Source organism: Oncorhynchus mykiss, chromosome 7, assembly GCF_013265735.2.
Source record: "Oncorhynchus mykiss isolate Arlee chromosome 7, USDA_OmykA_1.1, whole genome shotgun sequence".
Taxonomy (NCBI): Eukaryota; Metazoa; Chordata; class Actinopteri; order Salmoniformes; family Salmonidae; genus Oncorhynchus; species Oncorhynchus mykiss.
In genome coordinates, this window is record NC_048571.1 from 36,755,448 (window position 1) to 36,772,463 (window position 17,016).

Below are 17,016 nucleotides of genomic sequence, written 5' to 3' on the forward strand. Positions count from 1 at the left end.
ACAAGTGGAATTGTTAATCACACGCAACCTGCATTCAGCAGGTAGGGAAGATTTAATACTGAGACTACCTCAATCATCTAAACTTGAACAACCAACAGGTGCAATAAATCCAATTACTAACAGATTGGATTAGTTTATAAAACTGTATGTTATTTATGTTTGTGTAGCATAAAATGTATCAACCAATCAATGTACATGCAAAAACACATATGACAGTAAAACAAACAATTCAGAAAATTTCCCGGCAAATTATAATGCTGGGAATTATGCTGCGCCACTCGGGAGGCCCATGTAGAACCCTTCCTGCCTTCCAAAGAATCCTTCTTGCCTTTCAAATGACTATTTTTTCCAAAAACAATTCTTAGTATGTTAAAGGTTCTAGGTAGAACCCTTTGACTTACAAAGAACCCTTGTATTCCAAAAATGGTTCTTCTGATCAGAACAGTTATTGGTAAAACCCTATCCCTCCTCAAATAATCGGTTTGGAACACTTTTTTCTAAGAGTGTGTGTAATGGAATAGAAATGGGCTTTGAAGTTTTTATGCAGGCTAAAACTAGGGCCAGGGCCTGTATTCAGAAAGAGTCTGAAAGGAGGTCCCTGTTGTTCTTATATAATCTAATTCATTATGAACCTTACAGACAAACCAGGGGGCCAATGTATCTTTGCATATCAGAGTAAGACTGCTGATCTAGGATCAGGTCCACCTGTCCATATTATCTTATTCATTATAATCATATTTTTATTATAATGTTATTCAATTAATCACTATTTCAGCACTCCTACTCTGAGACTTTGTCAAGAGTCCAGGCCGCTCTGTTCCACACACTCAACACATTCATCCACCTACCTGTTTGTGAACTTTTGTAAGCTGGTCCAGGTTGTTCTCAAGAAAGGAAATCTTCTGCTTCTGGTGGCTACATCCCCCGCTATCATCTGGCTCCATCTCTGAATGCTGCTGGGGGGGGGGGGGGGGGGGGGGAGAGAGAGAGAGAGAGAATGTGGTTAAGATCACACTAGATATCATTAACTATTAAATCATTTAGATTAATGGTCACCAACCGGTCGATGGATCCTAGGCATTCCTAGTCGGTCACCAAACATTATGTAAAAAACCCAACGATGTAGTCAACCTTGCATTCCTATTTCTTTTATTAATTTTGAGCTGTTGGCGGGAAGGCAAAGTGTTCCCATTTTTAACCATTTCATGTGTCTGAAGATAGAGCTCTGTCTACCGGGCAGGTTCAGAGAGCAAACCAAGTGCCCCAATAGGCCTACCGCTGGCCAATCAGATAGCTCACATCAATATGTCTGCAAAGTCGAGCCATAGACTGTAAAAAGAAGTGACAAACGCACAGCTTAAATTGATACAGTGACATTTCAAAACGTTTAAAACCATGAGTAGAGAGAGACTCAACGTATACAGCAAAGAGCTGCTGTTTTTATGAGTAAGTTCATGTTTAAGTTGTTATTCAGCACTGTCTTGGTTCAACACTTTTATAAGCCATAAAATGTGCTTTCTCGCTATTTCCACTGATGCCACAAGTTCTGAAGCTGCAATAAATGAGTATAGCAAAGTGTTTCCGGTAAGCTTGCGTTGCTACTATTAGCGGCTTGTGTCTTTTTTAATATCGTGGAATATTTCACTTTCTCTGGTCATAGGAGTAACAACATGAATTGGGGCATGAGGCAGAAATAATGCAGTGCGACTTGAGTTTCACTATCAGATGGGAGACTACCCTTTTTCTTAACGGAGGGAGAGTGGAGGGACAGTGAGGTGAGTAGAGTGTGAGGCAGCCTCACACTGCTCCCTCCATCTGCCTCATTGCCTGCATCCGTAATGGGTCAGCGGTCAAACGCACTCCACTCATCACTGTCAAACGCTCCCTGAAACACTTCAGCGAGCAGGCCTTTCTAATCGACCTGGACAGGGTATCCTGGAAGGATATTGATCTCATCCCGTCAGTACAGGATGCCTGGTTATTTTTTTTTAAATGCCTCCCTAACCATCTTAAATAAGCATGCCCCATTCAAGAAATTTAGAACCAGGAACAGATATAGCCCTTGGTTCTCCCCAGACCTGACAACCCTTAACCAACACAAAAACATCCTATGGCGTTCTGCATTAGCATCGAACAGCCCCTGTGATATAAAGCTTTTCAGGGAAGCTAGAAACCATTATACTCAGGCAGTTAGAAAAGCCAAGGCTAGCTTTTTCAAGCAGAAATTTGCTTCCTGCAACACTAACTCCAAAAAGTTCTGGGACACTGTAAAGTCCATGGAGAATAAGAACACCTCCTCCCAGCTGCCCACTGCACTGAAGATAGGAAACACTGTCACCACTGATAAATCCACTATAATTGAGAATTTCAATAAGCATTTTTCTACGGCTGGCCATGCTTTCCACCTGGCTACCCCTACCCAGGTCAACAGCACTGCACCCCCCACAGCATCTCGCCCAAGCCTTCCCCATTTTTCCTTCTCCCAAATCCAGTCAGCTGATGTTCTGAAAGAGCTGCAAAATCTGGACCCCTACAAATCAGCCGGGCTAGACAATCTGGACCCTTTCTTTCTAAAATTATCTGCCGAAATTGTTGCCACCCCTATTACTAGCCTGTTCAACCTCTCTTTCGTGTCGTCTGAGATTCCCAAAGATTGGAATGCAGCCGTGGTCATCCCCCTCTTCAAAGGGGGGGAACACTCTTGACCCAAACTGCCACAGACCTATATCTATCCTACCCTGCATTTCTAAGGTCTTCGAAAGCCAAGTGAACAAACAGATTACCGACCATTTCGAATCTCACCATACCCTCTCTGCTATGCAATGTGGTTTCAGAGCTGGTCATGGGTGCACCTCAGCCACGCTCAAGGTCCTAAGAGATATCTTAACCGCCATCGATAAGAAACATTATTGTGCAGCCGTATTCATTTATCTGGCCAAGGCTTTCGACTCTGTCAATCACCACATCATTATCGGCAGACTCGACAGCCTTAGTTTCTCAAATGATTGCCTCGCCTGGTTCCCTAAGTACTTCTCTGATAGAGTTCAGTGTGTCAAATCGGAGGGTCTGTTGTCCGGACCTCTGGCAGTCTCTATGGGGGTGCCACAGGGTTCAATCCTTGGACTGACTCTCTTCTCTGCATACATAAATGATGCCGCTCTTGCTGCTGGTGAGTCTCTGATCCACCTCTACGACACCATTCTGTATACTTCTGGCCCTTCTTTGGACACTGTGTTAACAACCCTCGAGGCAAGCTTCGATGCCATACAACTCTCTTTCCGTGGCCTCCAATTGCGCTTAAATACAAGTAAAACTAAAAGCATTCTCTTCAACCGATCCCTGCCGGCACCTGCCCGCCTGTCTAACATCACTACTCTGGACGGCTCTGACTTAGAATACGTGGACAACTACAAATACCTAGATGTCTGGTTAGACTATAAACTCTCCTTCCAGACCCACATCAAACATCTCCAATCCAAAGTTAAATCTAGAATTGGCTTCCTATTTTGCAACAAAGCATCCTTCACTCATGCTGCCAAACATACCCTTGTAAAACTGACCATTCTACAAATTCTCGACTTCGGCAATGTCATTTACAAAATAGCCTCCAATACCCTACTCAACAAATTGGATGCAGTCTATCACAGTGCCACCCGTTTTGTCACCAAAGCCCCATATACTACCCACCATTGCGACCAGCACGCTCTCGTTGGCTGGCCCTTGCTTCATACTAGTCGCCAAACCCACTTTCTCCATGTCATCTACAAGACCCTGCTAGGTAAAGTCCCCCCTTATCTCAGCTCACTGGTCACCATAGCATCACCCACGTGTAGCACACGCTCCAGCAGGTATATCTCTCTGGTCACCCCCAAAACCAATTATTTCTTTGGCTGCCTCTCCTTCAAGTTCTCTGCTGCCAATGACTGGAACGAACTACAAAAATCTCTGAAACTGGAAACACTTATCTCCCTTACTAGCTTTAAGCATGAGCTGTCAGAGCAGCTCACAGATTACTGCACCTGTACATAGCCCACCTATAATTTAGCCCAAACAACTACCTCTTTCCCTACTGTATTTATTTTATTTTATTTATTTATTTATTTTGCTCCTTTGTACCCCATTATTTTTATCTCTACTTAGCACATTCTTCCACTGCAAATCTACCATTCCAGTGTTTTACTTGCTATATTGTATTTACTTTGCCACCATGGCCCTTTTTTGCCATTACCTCCCTTATCTCACCTCATTTGCTCACATCGCATATAGACTTGTTTCTACTGTATTATTGACTGTATGTTTGTTTTACTCCATGTGTAACTCTGTGTCGTTGTATGTGTCGAACTGCTTTGCTTTATCTTGTCCAGGTCGCAATTGTAAATGAGAACTTGTTCTCAACTTGCCTACCTGGTTAAATAAAGGTTAAATAAAAAATAAATACAAAATCCCCTCAGACTAACCATCAGATGCAGGCCATCAGTCCAGTAACAACAACAAAAGCTACCATCAGTCCAGTAATTAAAATAAATATATGAATATGGTCATATAGCTATGCCTCACAAGTACATTGAACAAAAATCTAAACGCAACATGTAAAGTGTTGGTCTCATGTTTCATGGGCTGAAATAAAAGATCCCAGGAAATGTCCAGATGCACAAACAGCTTTTTTCTCTAAAATGTCCTGCACAAATTTGTTTACATCCCTGTTAGCGAGCATTTCTCCTTTTCCAAGATAATTCATCCACCTGACAGGTGTGGCATATCAAGAAGCTGATTAAACAGCATGATCATTACACAGGTGCACTTGGTGCTGGAGACAATAAAAGACCACTCTAAAATGTGCAGCTTTGTCACACAACACAATGCCACAGATATCTAAAGATTCGAGGTGGCATGCAATTGGCATGCTGACTGCAGTAATGTCTACCAGAGCTGTTATCAGAGAATTTAATGTTAATTTCTCTACCATAAGTCGTCTCCAACATCGTTTTAGAGTATTTGGCAGTGCGTCCAACCGGCCGCACAACCGCAGACCGCGTGTGTGGCGTCGTGTGGGCGAGTGGTTTGCTGATGTCAACGTTGTGAACAGAGTGCCCCATGGTGGCAGTGGGGTTATGGTATTGGCAGGCATAAACTACGGACAATGAACACAATTTCATTTTATCGATGGCAATTTGAATGCACAGAGATACCGTGATGAGCTCCTGAGGCCCATTGTTGTGCCATTCATCCGACCGCCATCACCTCGTGTTTCAGCATAATAATGCACCGCCCCATTTCGCAAAGGTCTGTAAACAATTCCTGGAAGGTGAAGATGTTCCAGTTTCCGCCAATATCCAGCAACTTTGCAAAGACATTGAAGAGGAGTGCATACGCACTGTGACAAACATATGCTTATCTGTATTCCCAGTCATGTGAAATCCATTGATTACGGCCTAATGAATTAATGTCAATTGACATATTTTCTTATATGAACGGTAACTCAGTAAAATCTTTGAAATTGTTGCATGTTGCACTTACAGAATATTTTTGTTCAGTGTAATACAACAAATTATACAGTGTGATCATACACCTAAAAAAAAATTATATAATAAAAAAATGGTCTGTGAAGAACAACATTGACAGGGCAATTCAAGTTTAGCCAATATACAGAGATAATGTATTGGGCCTACTGCACAAACCTCATTGCTACAGAACTGTTTTTAACTGGTTAATATTGCATAACATAAGCTGACGTTTTGTAAGTCTTGTTTAAAAAAAAAAGCTGAGCGGTAGATCTCTGCTTGGAGTCTTCCTCTCCCTCCTTTACTCCCTCGCTTCGTCCTTTACTCACTTACCCTTTTGACTCGAGTTGTGAGGTCTTGAACAAAAAGCTTCCGCAGGTTGTGCAGGGTCTGGAGTTCACGGGCCTGTGGAATAAAGAGAGAGAAAAAGACAGGAAGAGAGAGAGAGAGAGAGAGAGAGAGAGAGAGAGAGAGAGAGAGAGGGGGGGAGAGAGAGAGTGAGAGAGAGAAATAGAGAGAGAGAAATAGAGAGAAAATGAAAGTGGGAAAGAAGAAGGGATAGAGGCATGGAGGGTTGGAGAGAGAGAAATAGAGAGAAAAGGAAAGTGGGAAAGAAGAAGAGATAGAGGCACGGAGGGTTGGAGAGAGAGAGAGAGAGAGAGAGAGAGAGAGAGGGAGGTGAGAGGAGATATGGCGAGAGAAAAACAAGAGGTTTGCACAAAGAGTGAGAAAAGAGAGAAAGAGGAAGAAAGAGGAGGTGCATTAGTGAATCGTGATCAAATTATCCTACAGTGGATTAAATTGAATGTCAGAGAGAGAGCGAAAGTGAGAGGTAGTGAGGGAGAAAGATACTCACCACAGTCTCTTCCAGTCCTTTAAGGTCCTGCTTTGACTGCTCGTGGCGCTCATGAAGAAATCTGGCAAAATGTGGAAGGAGCAAATAAATACAGTTGAAGTCAGAAGTTTACATACACCTTAGCCAAATACATTTAATCTCAGTTTTTCACAATTCCTGACATTTAATCCCAGAAAAAAATCCCTGTTTTAGGTTGTGAAATGTCAGAATAATAGCAGTGAGAATGATTTATTTCAGCTTTTACTTCTTTCATCACATTCCCAGTGGGTCAGAAGTTTAGGTACACTCAATTAGTATTTGGTAGCATTGGCTTTAAATTGTTTAACTTGGGTCAAATGTTTCGGGTAGCCTTCCAAAAGCTTCCCACAATAAGTTGGGTGAATTTTGGCCCATTCCTCCTGACAGAGCTGGTGTAACTTAGTCAGGTTTGCAGGCCTTCTTGCTCGCAAAAACTTTTTCAGTTCTGCCCACAAATCTTCTATGGGATTGAGGTCAGGGCTTTGTGATGGCCACTCCAATACCTTGACTTTGTTGTCCTTAAGCAATTTTCACACAACTTTGGAAGTATGCTTGGGGTTATTGTCCATTTGGAAGACCCATTTGCGACCAAGCTTTAACTTGTCTGATGTCTTGTGATGTCGCTGCAATATATTCACATAATTTTCCTACCTCATCATGATGCCATTAATTTTGTGAAGTGCACCAGTCCCTCCTGCAGCAAAGCACCCCCACAATATGATGCTGCCACCCCCGTGCTTCATGGTTGGGATGGTGTTCTTCGGCTTGAAAGCCTCCCCCTTTTTCCTGTATACATAATGATGATCATTATGGCCAAATACAGTAGTTATATTTTTGTTTCATCAGACCAGAGGACATGTCTCAATAAGTATAATATTTTTCCCTATGTGCAGTTGCAAACCGTAGTCTGTATTTTTTATGCCATTTTGGAGCAGTGGTTTCTTCCTTACTGAGCGGCCTTTCAGATTATGTCAATATAGGACTCGTTTTACTGTGGATATAGATACTTTGTACCTGTTTCCTCCAGCATCTTCACAAGGTCCTTTGCTGTTGTTCTGGTATTGATTTGCACCTTTCGCATCAAAGTACGTTCATCTCTAGGAGACAGAACGCATCTCTTTCCTGAGTGGTATGACAGCTGCGTGGTCCCATGGTGTTTATACTTGCGTACTATTGTTTAAACAGATGAACGTGGTACCTTCAGGCATTTGGAAATTGCTCCCAAGGATGAACCAGACTTGTGGAGGTCTACAATATTTTTTCTGAGGTCTTGGCTGATTTCTTTTGACTGCCCCATGATGTCAAGCAAAGATGCACTGAGTTTGAAGGTAGGCCTTGAAATACATCCACAGGTACACCTCCAATTGACTCAAATGATATCCATTAGCCTATCAGAAGCTTCTAAAGCCATGAAATCATTTTCTGGAATTTTCCAAGCTGTTTAAAGGCACAGTCAACTTAGTGTATGTACATTTCTGACCCACTGGAATTGTGATACAGTGAATTATAAGTGAAATAATCTGTCTGTAAACAATTGTCGGAAAAATGTAAAACTCTGAAAAACTTGTCCCAGAGCATATCCCAGAGCATGTTTTGTTTTGTTTGCTTGTTTGTTTGCTTGCTTGCGTGAGTGCATGCATGCGTGCGTGCGACTCAGAGCATGTTCAGTCAGCTAAATGTTAAGGGTTCTTGGTGGTCTCATAATGGTAAATAAACAAACAGCTGGTCTCAATTCGCTCCCTACCCCCCTGGCCATAACCTTTCAATGTTTACTGATCTGTAAGGTGGAATGAATGTGTTGGGAGCTCTGCAAATATCGAAGGGTTAAGGGTATTTCCCTTGAGAGGTGCAGAGTGAACCAACCGGCTGCGCCAGGTGCCAACCGGTGCACCCCATGGTGCTTTAGCGTCAGCGACGCTGCGTTCAAAGTTCAAGTAAATTGCACTCTGTGCTGCGGCCGGCTTGCCTATTTCAAGTGAAAGGCCTTTAAGGGCTAAGACTGTGGGGTACACTCTTAGAAAAAGGGTTATTTGTGGAGTTATAGGGTTCTATCAACAATGGTTTTCATCTGAAGAACCCTTTTTGGAATACGAGGGTTCTTTGTAAGACAAACTGTTCTACCCTGAACCTTTTTCATCCTAAGAACCGTGAACCAACAGTGTATTGTCTGGCACACAGAAAATTGGCCAGTGTTACCTAGTGTTGATTCAGGAGGTGAATTAACTCTGTGAAAAGTTAAATTAACACTCAGTGGTGTAACCCCAAGTGTTGATGTTAACAACCAGAGTTAGGTGTGATTGGTTATAGCTGCTGTCAGCCTACACTTTTAGAAAAAAGGGTTCCAAAAGGGTTATTTGCGGAGGGATAGGGTTCTACCAAGAACCGTTTTGATTAGAATAACTCATTTTGGAAGACAAGGCTTCTTTAAGTCAAAGGGTTCGAACTAAAACATTTAACATCCTAAGAACTGTTTTTGGAAGAAAGTTATTTGAAAGGAAGGATTATTTTGAAGGCCAGAAGGTTTCTACATAGAACCAAATATAATATTTCCCAGCATGATCTATAGCAGGGAGATTTTCTGAATTGTTTGTTTTACTGTAATATCTGTAGTTTTTATTGGATGATTAATTTTATGCTACACAAAGATAAATAACACAGTTTTCTAAATTCAAATCAAATCAAATTGTATTTGTAACGTGCCGAATACAACAGGTGTAGACCTAAACAGAGAGTAGCAGCAGCATAAAATGGGGGGGGGGGGGGGGGGGGGGCAATGCAAATAGTCTGGGTAGCCATTTGATTAGCTGTTCAGGAGTCTTATAGCTTGGGGGTAGAAGCTGTTAAGAACTCTTTTGGACCTAGGCTTGGCACTCTGGTACCGCTTGCCATGCGGTAGCAGAGAGAACAGTCTTTGACTTGGGTTGCTGGAGTCTTTCACAATTTTTAGGGCCTTCCTTAGGGTAACTAATCCAATCTGTTCATTTTCTAAACTAATCTAATCTGTTAGCAATTGGATGTGTTGCATCTGTTACTGAGATGGTTGGTCCAGTTTAGATGATTGAGGTAATGTCAGTATTTAATCTTCCCTACCCTAGTAGTCATTCTGAAAGCAGGTTGGGTGTGATTAACAATTCCACTTGTCGGCTGTCCTAACTCTTGCTGGATTCCAATAGGAATTACATATCACCTTGCAAGCCAGCATAATGTGACTTGCAGGCGTGATGTAAACCAAGAGATTCCTAACACCACTGCCCTATAACTATGTAATGTATTGCCGTAAATATTTACATTTTAAAAGGCAAATAAGGAAGGTGGATTCTACCCGTTCTAGGAAGAACCCTCCAAAGATAAAATGGTTATTGGTAGAACCCTTCACAGAGGGTTCTAGGAAGAACCTTTCCTAGATTATTCTAGGCAGAATCATATACAGGGGTTCTTTGACGAACATATACATATAGGGTTCTAGATAGAAGAGTTCTACGCAGCACCAAAAAGGGTGCCCCTATGGGGACAAATCGGAGAACGCTGTATGGTTCTAGTTAGCACATTTTTTTAAAGAGTGCACCTATGACTTAGTGTTAGCGCACCAATGAGAGAGTGAGAGGAGTTCAAACAGAGCAGAATATGTAGGAGAAGAAGAAAAGGGACAAATCAAATTATATTTGTCCTGGCTGTGCCGCTCGTCATTTCTATCCTCTGGGCATATTTTTTCTACGAGTGTAGTGTCAGCCTATAAGGAGGTGGTAAGTGAAATGGCATTGTGGTACATGAAAAACAACCTCTCCCTCAACATCAGCAAAACACAGGAGTTGATTGTTGACTTCAGGAAGCAGAGGAAGGAACATGCCCTGATCCAATGCAGTAGAGAGAGTCAGCATCCACATCACCGAGGACTTGACATTGTCACGAATCCCGTTTCCTGAGTCTGTTTTTTTGTCTATGTTCTGTCCTGGAGAGTTTGTCCGGCGTCCTGGAACGCACCCTGTCTGGTTGCCGGGCAATGTAGCCAGTTGGGGTTTCTGATTACCCGCACCTGTATCCCATCAGCTATCTGCACACCTGGTCCTGATCATCATCTCTCCTCTTTATAAGCCCGGACCTGACATCCATTCCCTGCCGGATCGTTAGCCATGAACAGTATGTTGTGCCAGAGTATCAGCCTCAAGTTGGATAGAAGTTGTTTTGTTGTTTGTTACGTATTGCTTGCCTTGAACTTACCTCTGTTTGTTCTGTCTTCAGTTACTCACCCGGATCATTTACCCCATTCCCGCCTGGTCGTCAGAAGATTCCGCTTCCCCATTGGATCCACCTATTTACTCCCATCAACTCATCACCGCTACCCGCTACACCACCTGGATATATCTACCCATTCACTTGTAAATAAATACTCACCTTTTTCCTACTCTCCTTGTCCTGGTCTGCTTCTGGGTTCGACTTTGAAGAATCGTGACAGAACGATCCGGCCAAGAATGAACCCAGCGGACCTGGATTCCGTTTGCCATGCCATTACCCAGCAGGGGAGGACATTGGGACAACACAAGACGGAGCTACAGGAGATAGCGGTTGCAATCCAGAAATTATCTGCTAGCTTGACACAGATCCAGGATCAGCTCAGTTTGCTGGCGATTCATTCACCACCTATTTCACCCATCTTACCTGCCGTGCCTGATGCGTTTTCCTTCCGTGAACCCAAGGTACGACGCCTGATAAATATGAAGGGGATTTGGGAAGATGCCGTTCGTTTCTTATGCAGTGTGGGTTAGTGTTTGATCTGCAGCCCCATTCTTACGCCACTGACAAGGCTAGGATAGCCTTTGTTATTGAACTGCTGCGTGGAAGAGCTCTGGAATGGGCTTCAGCCGTTTGGGAACGACAGGGGACCTGCATGTCTTCATATCAGGAATTCACGGGAGAGCTGAGAAGGCTTTTTGATCATCCAGTCCGAGGTAAGGACGCAGCTAAACGTTTGTTCACTCTTCGCCAAGGAGCTCGCAGTGTGGCAGACTTTATGATCGAGTTCAGGACATTGTCTGTGGAGAGTGGTTGGAATGAGGAGTCACTACAAGCGGCTTTTTACCAGGGGTTGTCGGAGCAACTCAAGGACGAGCTGATATCCTATCCAGAGCCTAGTGATCTAGACAGCTTGGTCACTTTATCTATTCGGGTAGATAATAGAGTCCGAGAGAGAAGGAGGGAGAAGCAGTGGGGCCCATCCAATCAATCAGCAACTCGGTTACCATTCGGTTCAGGAAGTCAACCAGAACGTATTGATCGTTATTCCCCACACGGGATTAGTGGAGGGGTCTTGCCACCAGATCCTGAACCAATGCAAGTGGGGCGACACGGGCTAACTAAGGAGGAGCGCCAACGTAGACGTGAGACCAACAGCTGTTTCTACTGTGGTAGCTCAGGACATTACATCTCCACTTGTCCACAGCGCTCGTTAAACTGCCCGGCTCGCTAGTTTTGGGAGGAATTTTAGCGAGCCAGATTCAACCTCTCCAGAATCCTGTCAGACCCCGTTTAGAGATTAGAGATTAACGCTTTTATCGATTCAGGTGCCGATGGCAGCTTTATTGATGCCGACTTGGTGGAACAGCTGGGGCTTTCTAAGGAGCAATTGCCGGAAGCCATTGAAGCAACCACCCTGAACGGCAGTAGTCTGGCACGGATCACTATGAGGACTGAACCGGTTAAGATGTTGTTGTCGGGGAATCATTCAGAGTTTATCTCCTTCTTCATTCTGTCCTCACCCCATGTTCCTCTGGTTATTGGTTACCCCTGGCTGAAGGAACACAATCCCTCGTTTGATTGGGTGACGGGTAAAGTAACTAGTTGGAGCATTGATTGTCATGCTAACTGTCTTAGGACTGCCTGTTCTCCTGCCATTTCCAGTCAGATCAGTGACTCTGTTCCTCCTGATTTGTCCCTGGTTCCAGAAACATATCACGAGTTGGGTGAAGTATTCAGTAAACAGAAGGCTCAGTCCCTTCCTCCCCACCGACCTTATGACTGTGCGATTAATCTGTTTCCTGGAGCTTCCTTACCCAAGGGACGGTTATACAGTATCTCTCGACCTGAACGTGAGGCCTTGGAGACCTACATCAAGGAGTCTCTAGCTGCAGGTCTCATTCGGCCCTCGTCATCACCTCTGGGAGCAGGATTTTTTTTTGTGAGCAAGAAGGATGGCTCTCTTCGACCGTGTATTGATTATCGGGGTTTGAATGATATTACGGTCAAGAACAAGTATCCCCTGCCCTTGATGAGTTCGGCTTTCGATTCTTTACAGGGTGCTACGGTTTTTACGAAGCTTGATTTACGTATTGCTTATCATTTGGTTCGGATCAAGGAGGGAGACGAGTGGTTGACTGGGTTCAATACTCCGATGGGACATTTCGAGTACCAGGTGATGCCGTTTGGACTGACCAACGCTCCTGCTGTGTTCCAAAGTATGGTGAATGACGTTCTGAGAGATATGATTGGTATTTTTGTGTTTGTTTACCTGGATGATATCCTCATCTTCTCGAATGAGATTCTAGCCACGTTCAGGATGTCAAGCAGGTCCTGCAGCGGTTATTGGAGAACCGTCTGTTCGTGAAGGCTGAGAAGTGTGATTTTCACGCCCACACGACGTCCTTCCTCGGTTACATCATCTCCAGGGGAGAGCTCAAGATGGACCAAGAGAAGGTTCGGGCGGTTCGGGATTGGGTCCAGCCCGGTTCGAGATTGCAGCTCCAGAGATTCCTGGGGTTTGCAAATTTTTATCGGAGGTTTATCCGTGATTACAGCCGGGTGGCCGCCCCTTTAACTGTACTGACGTCTTGCACCAGAAAATTCTGTTGGTCTCCTGAGGCAGACCGAGCATTTCTAGATTTGAAGAGCCGATTCACCAACGCCCCGATTCTCTCTCAACCTGACACTTCCCGTCAGTTCGTTGTGGAGGTGGATGCGTCTGATGTGGGGGTGGGCGCCATCCTGTCCCAGCGTAGCTCCACTGACGGTAAACTCCATCCCTGCGCCTTCTACTCTTGTCGTCTTTCTCCAGCTGAAAGAAACTACGATGTGGGTAACCGGGAGCTTCTCGCTGTGAAGCTTGCCTTGGAGGAGTGGCGTCACTGGTTGGAGGGAGCGGAGCAACCGTTTGTGGTCTGGACTGACCACAAGAATCTGGCTTACGTGCAATCGGCTAAACGTCTCAACTCTCGTCAGGCCCGGTGGGCTTTGTTTTTTGGACGCTTCAATTTTTCCCTGACGTTCCGACCTGGGTCGAAGAACGGGAAGGCGGACGCCCTGTCCCGGATGTTCTCCAAGACGGAGGAGAGTGAGGCCAAGACTGAGACGATTCTTCCCCAGAACGTTGTCGTGGGAGCCGTTACATGGAGGATTGAGGAGGAGGTGATGGCGGCTCTTCGGACAGAGCCCGGGCCCGGTAACGGTCCACCCGGTCGGTTGTTCGTGCCTGAGTCGGTTCGTTCTGCTGTCCTTCAGTGGTCCCACGCCAGCAAGATAGCTTGTCACCCTGGTGTTGCTCGGACTATGGCGCTACTGCCACTGAGACGTCCGAGATACTGGTTAGGGAGGTGTTCAGGGTCCACGGGTTGCCCTGTGACATTGTTTCTGACCGTGGTCCTCAGTTTACCTCTGCTGTCTGGAAATCCTTCTGTTTGGCCATTGGAGCTACAGTCAGTCTCACATCTGGATTTCACCCCCAATCTAATGGTCAGGCGGAGAGAGCCAACCAGAAGATGGAGTCCACGCTGCGTTGTCTTGTCTCCTCTGATCCCACCTCTTGGTCATCTCAATTACCCTGGGTCAAGTATGCCCATAATACCCTTCCTTCATCTGCCACTGGGATGTCCCCCTTCCAATGCCTGTACGGATACCAACCTCCCTTGTTTCCTTCTCAGGAGAGGGATCTTTCGGTCCCTTCTGTCCAGACCCACATTCGTCGTTGCCACCGGACCTGGCATCGGGCCAGGAAGGTTCTCCTTAGAGTTTCTGACCGGTATCAGATCCAGGCGAATCGTCGCCGTATTCCTGCTCCCGCTTATACCATCAGAGATAGGGTGTGGTTGGCTACACGGGATCTTCCTCTACGGACTGAGTCGAGGAAACTGTCACCAAAGTTCATTGGTCCGTTCATGGTGGAGAGAATCATTAACCCTGCTGTGGTCCGACTAAAATTGCCGGCAACGCTTCGAGTACACCCCACCTTTCATGTCTCCTGCCTCAAGCCGGTTCACCTCAGTCCTCTGTTGCCCCCTCCTCCTCGTCCTCCTCCTCCTCGGATGATCGGAGGTGGTCCTGTCTACACGGTGCGCCGCATCATGGACTCCAGACGGCGGGGTTGAGGATTCCAGTATTTAGTGGATTGGGAAGGATATGGTCCTGAGGAGAGGAGTTGGATTCCTCGGCGTCAGATCCTTGACGATGACCTGCTTCGTGACTTTTACCGCCTCCACCCTGGCGCTCCGGGTAGTCCGCCCGGTGGCGTTCGTCGGAGGGGGGGTACTGTCACGAATCCCGTTTCCTGAGTCTGTTTTTTGTCTATGTTCTGTCCTGGAGAGTTTTTCCGGCATCCTGGAACGGTGCGTTATCCTGTCTGGTTGCCGGGCAATGTAGCCAGTTGGGGTTTCTGATTACCCGCACCTGTATCCCATCAGCTATCTGCACACTTGGTCCTGATCATCATCTCTCCTCTTTATAAGCCCGGACCTGACATCCATTCCCTGCCGGATCGTTAGCCATGAACAGTATGTTGTGCCAGAGTATCAGCCTCAAGTTGGATACAAGTTGTTTTGTTGTTTGTTACGTATTGCTTGCCTTGAACTTACCTCTGTTTGTTCTGTCTTCAGTTACTCACCCGGATCATTTACCCCATTCCCGCCTGGTCGTCAGAAGATTCCGCTTCCCCATTGGATCCACCTATTTACTCCCATCAACTCATCACCGCTACCCGCTACACCACCTGGATATATCTACCCATTCACTTGTAAATAAATACTCACCTTTTTCCTACTCTCCTTGTCCTGGTCTGCTTCTGGGTTCGACTTTGAAGAATCGTGACAGACATGGAACAACAATACGACCACTTTTGTCAAGAGGGCGCAACCATCTCCAAATGGTTCTACCTAGCACAATAAAGGGTTTGCCAATGGGGACAAACCGAAGAACCCTATATGGCTCCAGTAGAAAAGTGTATGGAGTGAATTGAGATGGTCTAAAAGAGACTCACGTCAGCTCCTACAGTTGCAGGGTCATCTGACTCCTGAGACGGTGTGTGTGACTTACGTCAGCTCCTCCAGTTGCAATGTCTTGTGGTGCTCCTGACTCCTAAGACGGTCAAAGTCGCTCCTCAGCCGCTCCAACTCCAGATGAAGACGATGGTTGCGACTGATCAGGACAGGAGAGGAGGGAGGACAATATATGAGAAACAGTTTGGTGTAGCCTTCCTAGTCTAGAATGCCAGGGGGTTAACTTTACCACAAATGTCATACGTTTAGATCCCATTTTTATGAGGAAATTGGTTCTGGTTATGATTGATAGACAGGAGAGGAGGGTGAAAATGAGGGTGGAGAGAGTGCAAAGACAGAGAGAGTAGATGCTGTGAGGAACAATCTGATGTTAATAAACTTCTAGGGGGTTAACTTAACAACAATGTAAGTACATTTACTTCCAAAATGGTCATGAAATGGTCATAAATGGGACAAAATGTTGGATTTTTTATCTAAAATGTATATAATGAATTATTAAATCTGTGGAATAGATATACACTTGCTATGCTCTTACAATAAAATGGGATAGGAAAGTATAAGGCTGAGGCTGAGATTCTGGGTAGACATTTAGAGATTATATAAGTGATTTTTCAACATATGGTGCTTAAAATGCTTCAAGGCGTGTTAAAATATGCAGGCAGATGCTATGTTGGTTGGATAACAGGTAGGGTATAGAATAACAAAATAGGTACTGACAGGGAGGTCGTCACACAGCAGTACAGCTGCTATCTTGTGACTGAGGTAACACTGTGAGCATAACAAAGAGAGGGAGAGGTCGGTACTGGCTCAGCGAGGTCGTCAATGATCTTTGTAACCAGCACACTAGTACAGAAATCTACAGATGGAGGTAAGGTTGTGAGTCAGGTTAGGTAGAATTACATTGAGAGAGCAATGGGAGGGAGGAGAGAGGGAGAGAGGACAACAGTACAGATACATAGCGTGACAGAGCATGACAAGGGTAGAGACTGACAGTAAGAAGGAGATGAAAGTACTGATTCACAGAGGTCGTCCCACAAAGCAGTACATCTGCAGGCTATGTAGTGAGGTGACACTGTGAGGTAGAGTAGAGAATAACAATGAGAGGGAATCGAAGGGAGAGAGGAGGGAAGTGTCATGGCTCTCCTGACAGTGGATCAAAGGAACCATCAGCTAGGCAAATGCTTTAAGATAGCCAGACCTCTTCTCTCCCACGGAAGAGGGGGTGGGAGGGGGGGGGGGGGGGGGGGGGGTGCTGTGCCGGTCTTGACACCTTAACACTGGGTCTTACATTTAGCGAGAATGAACTTTCTCTTCCTTGCCCTGCAGTATTGGAACTGAAACTCCTTTGTTACTGAGAGACTCTAGCCAATCAAAACATTTTTCTCCA

General features: G+C 45.2%; 1 protein-coding gene across 5 annotated transcripts in view; it reads right to left on the minus strand.

The window, feature by feature from the left end:
- The window catches only part of LOC110528947 (kinesin heavy chain), a 119,454-nt gene that overhangs the window by 16,757 nt on the left and 85,681 nt on the right, over nt 1-17,016 (minus strand). For 4 of the 5 annotated variants that reach the window (XR_005052573.1, XM_036983177.1, XM_036983180.1 and 1 more), the window contains 4 exons: nt 15,667-15,768; nt 6,358-6,418; nt 5,835-5,906; nt 849-956 (listed from right to left, as the gene is read on the minus strand). Coding sequence is in view for 4 of the 5 variants with exons in the window: in XM_036983177.1 (XP_036839072.1) it covers nt 849-956; nt 5,835-5,906; nt 6,358-6,418; nt 15,667-15,768 (343 nt within the window). In the remaining variant the exon portion in view is untranslated. The remainder of the gene's footprint in view (nt 1-848; nt 957-5,834; nt 5,907-6,357; nt 6,419-15,666; nt 15,769-17,016) is intronic. The other variant, XM_036983178.1, reaches the window with a different exon arrangement.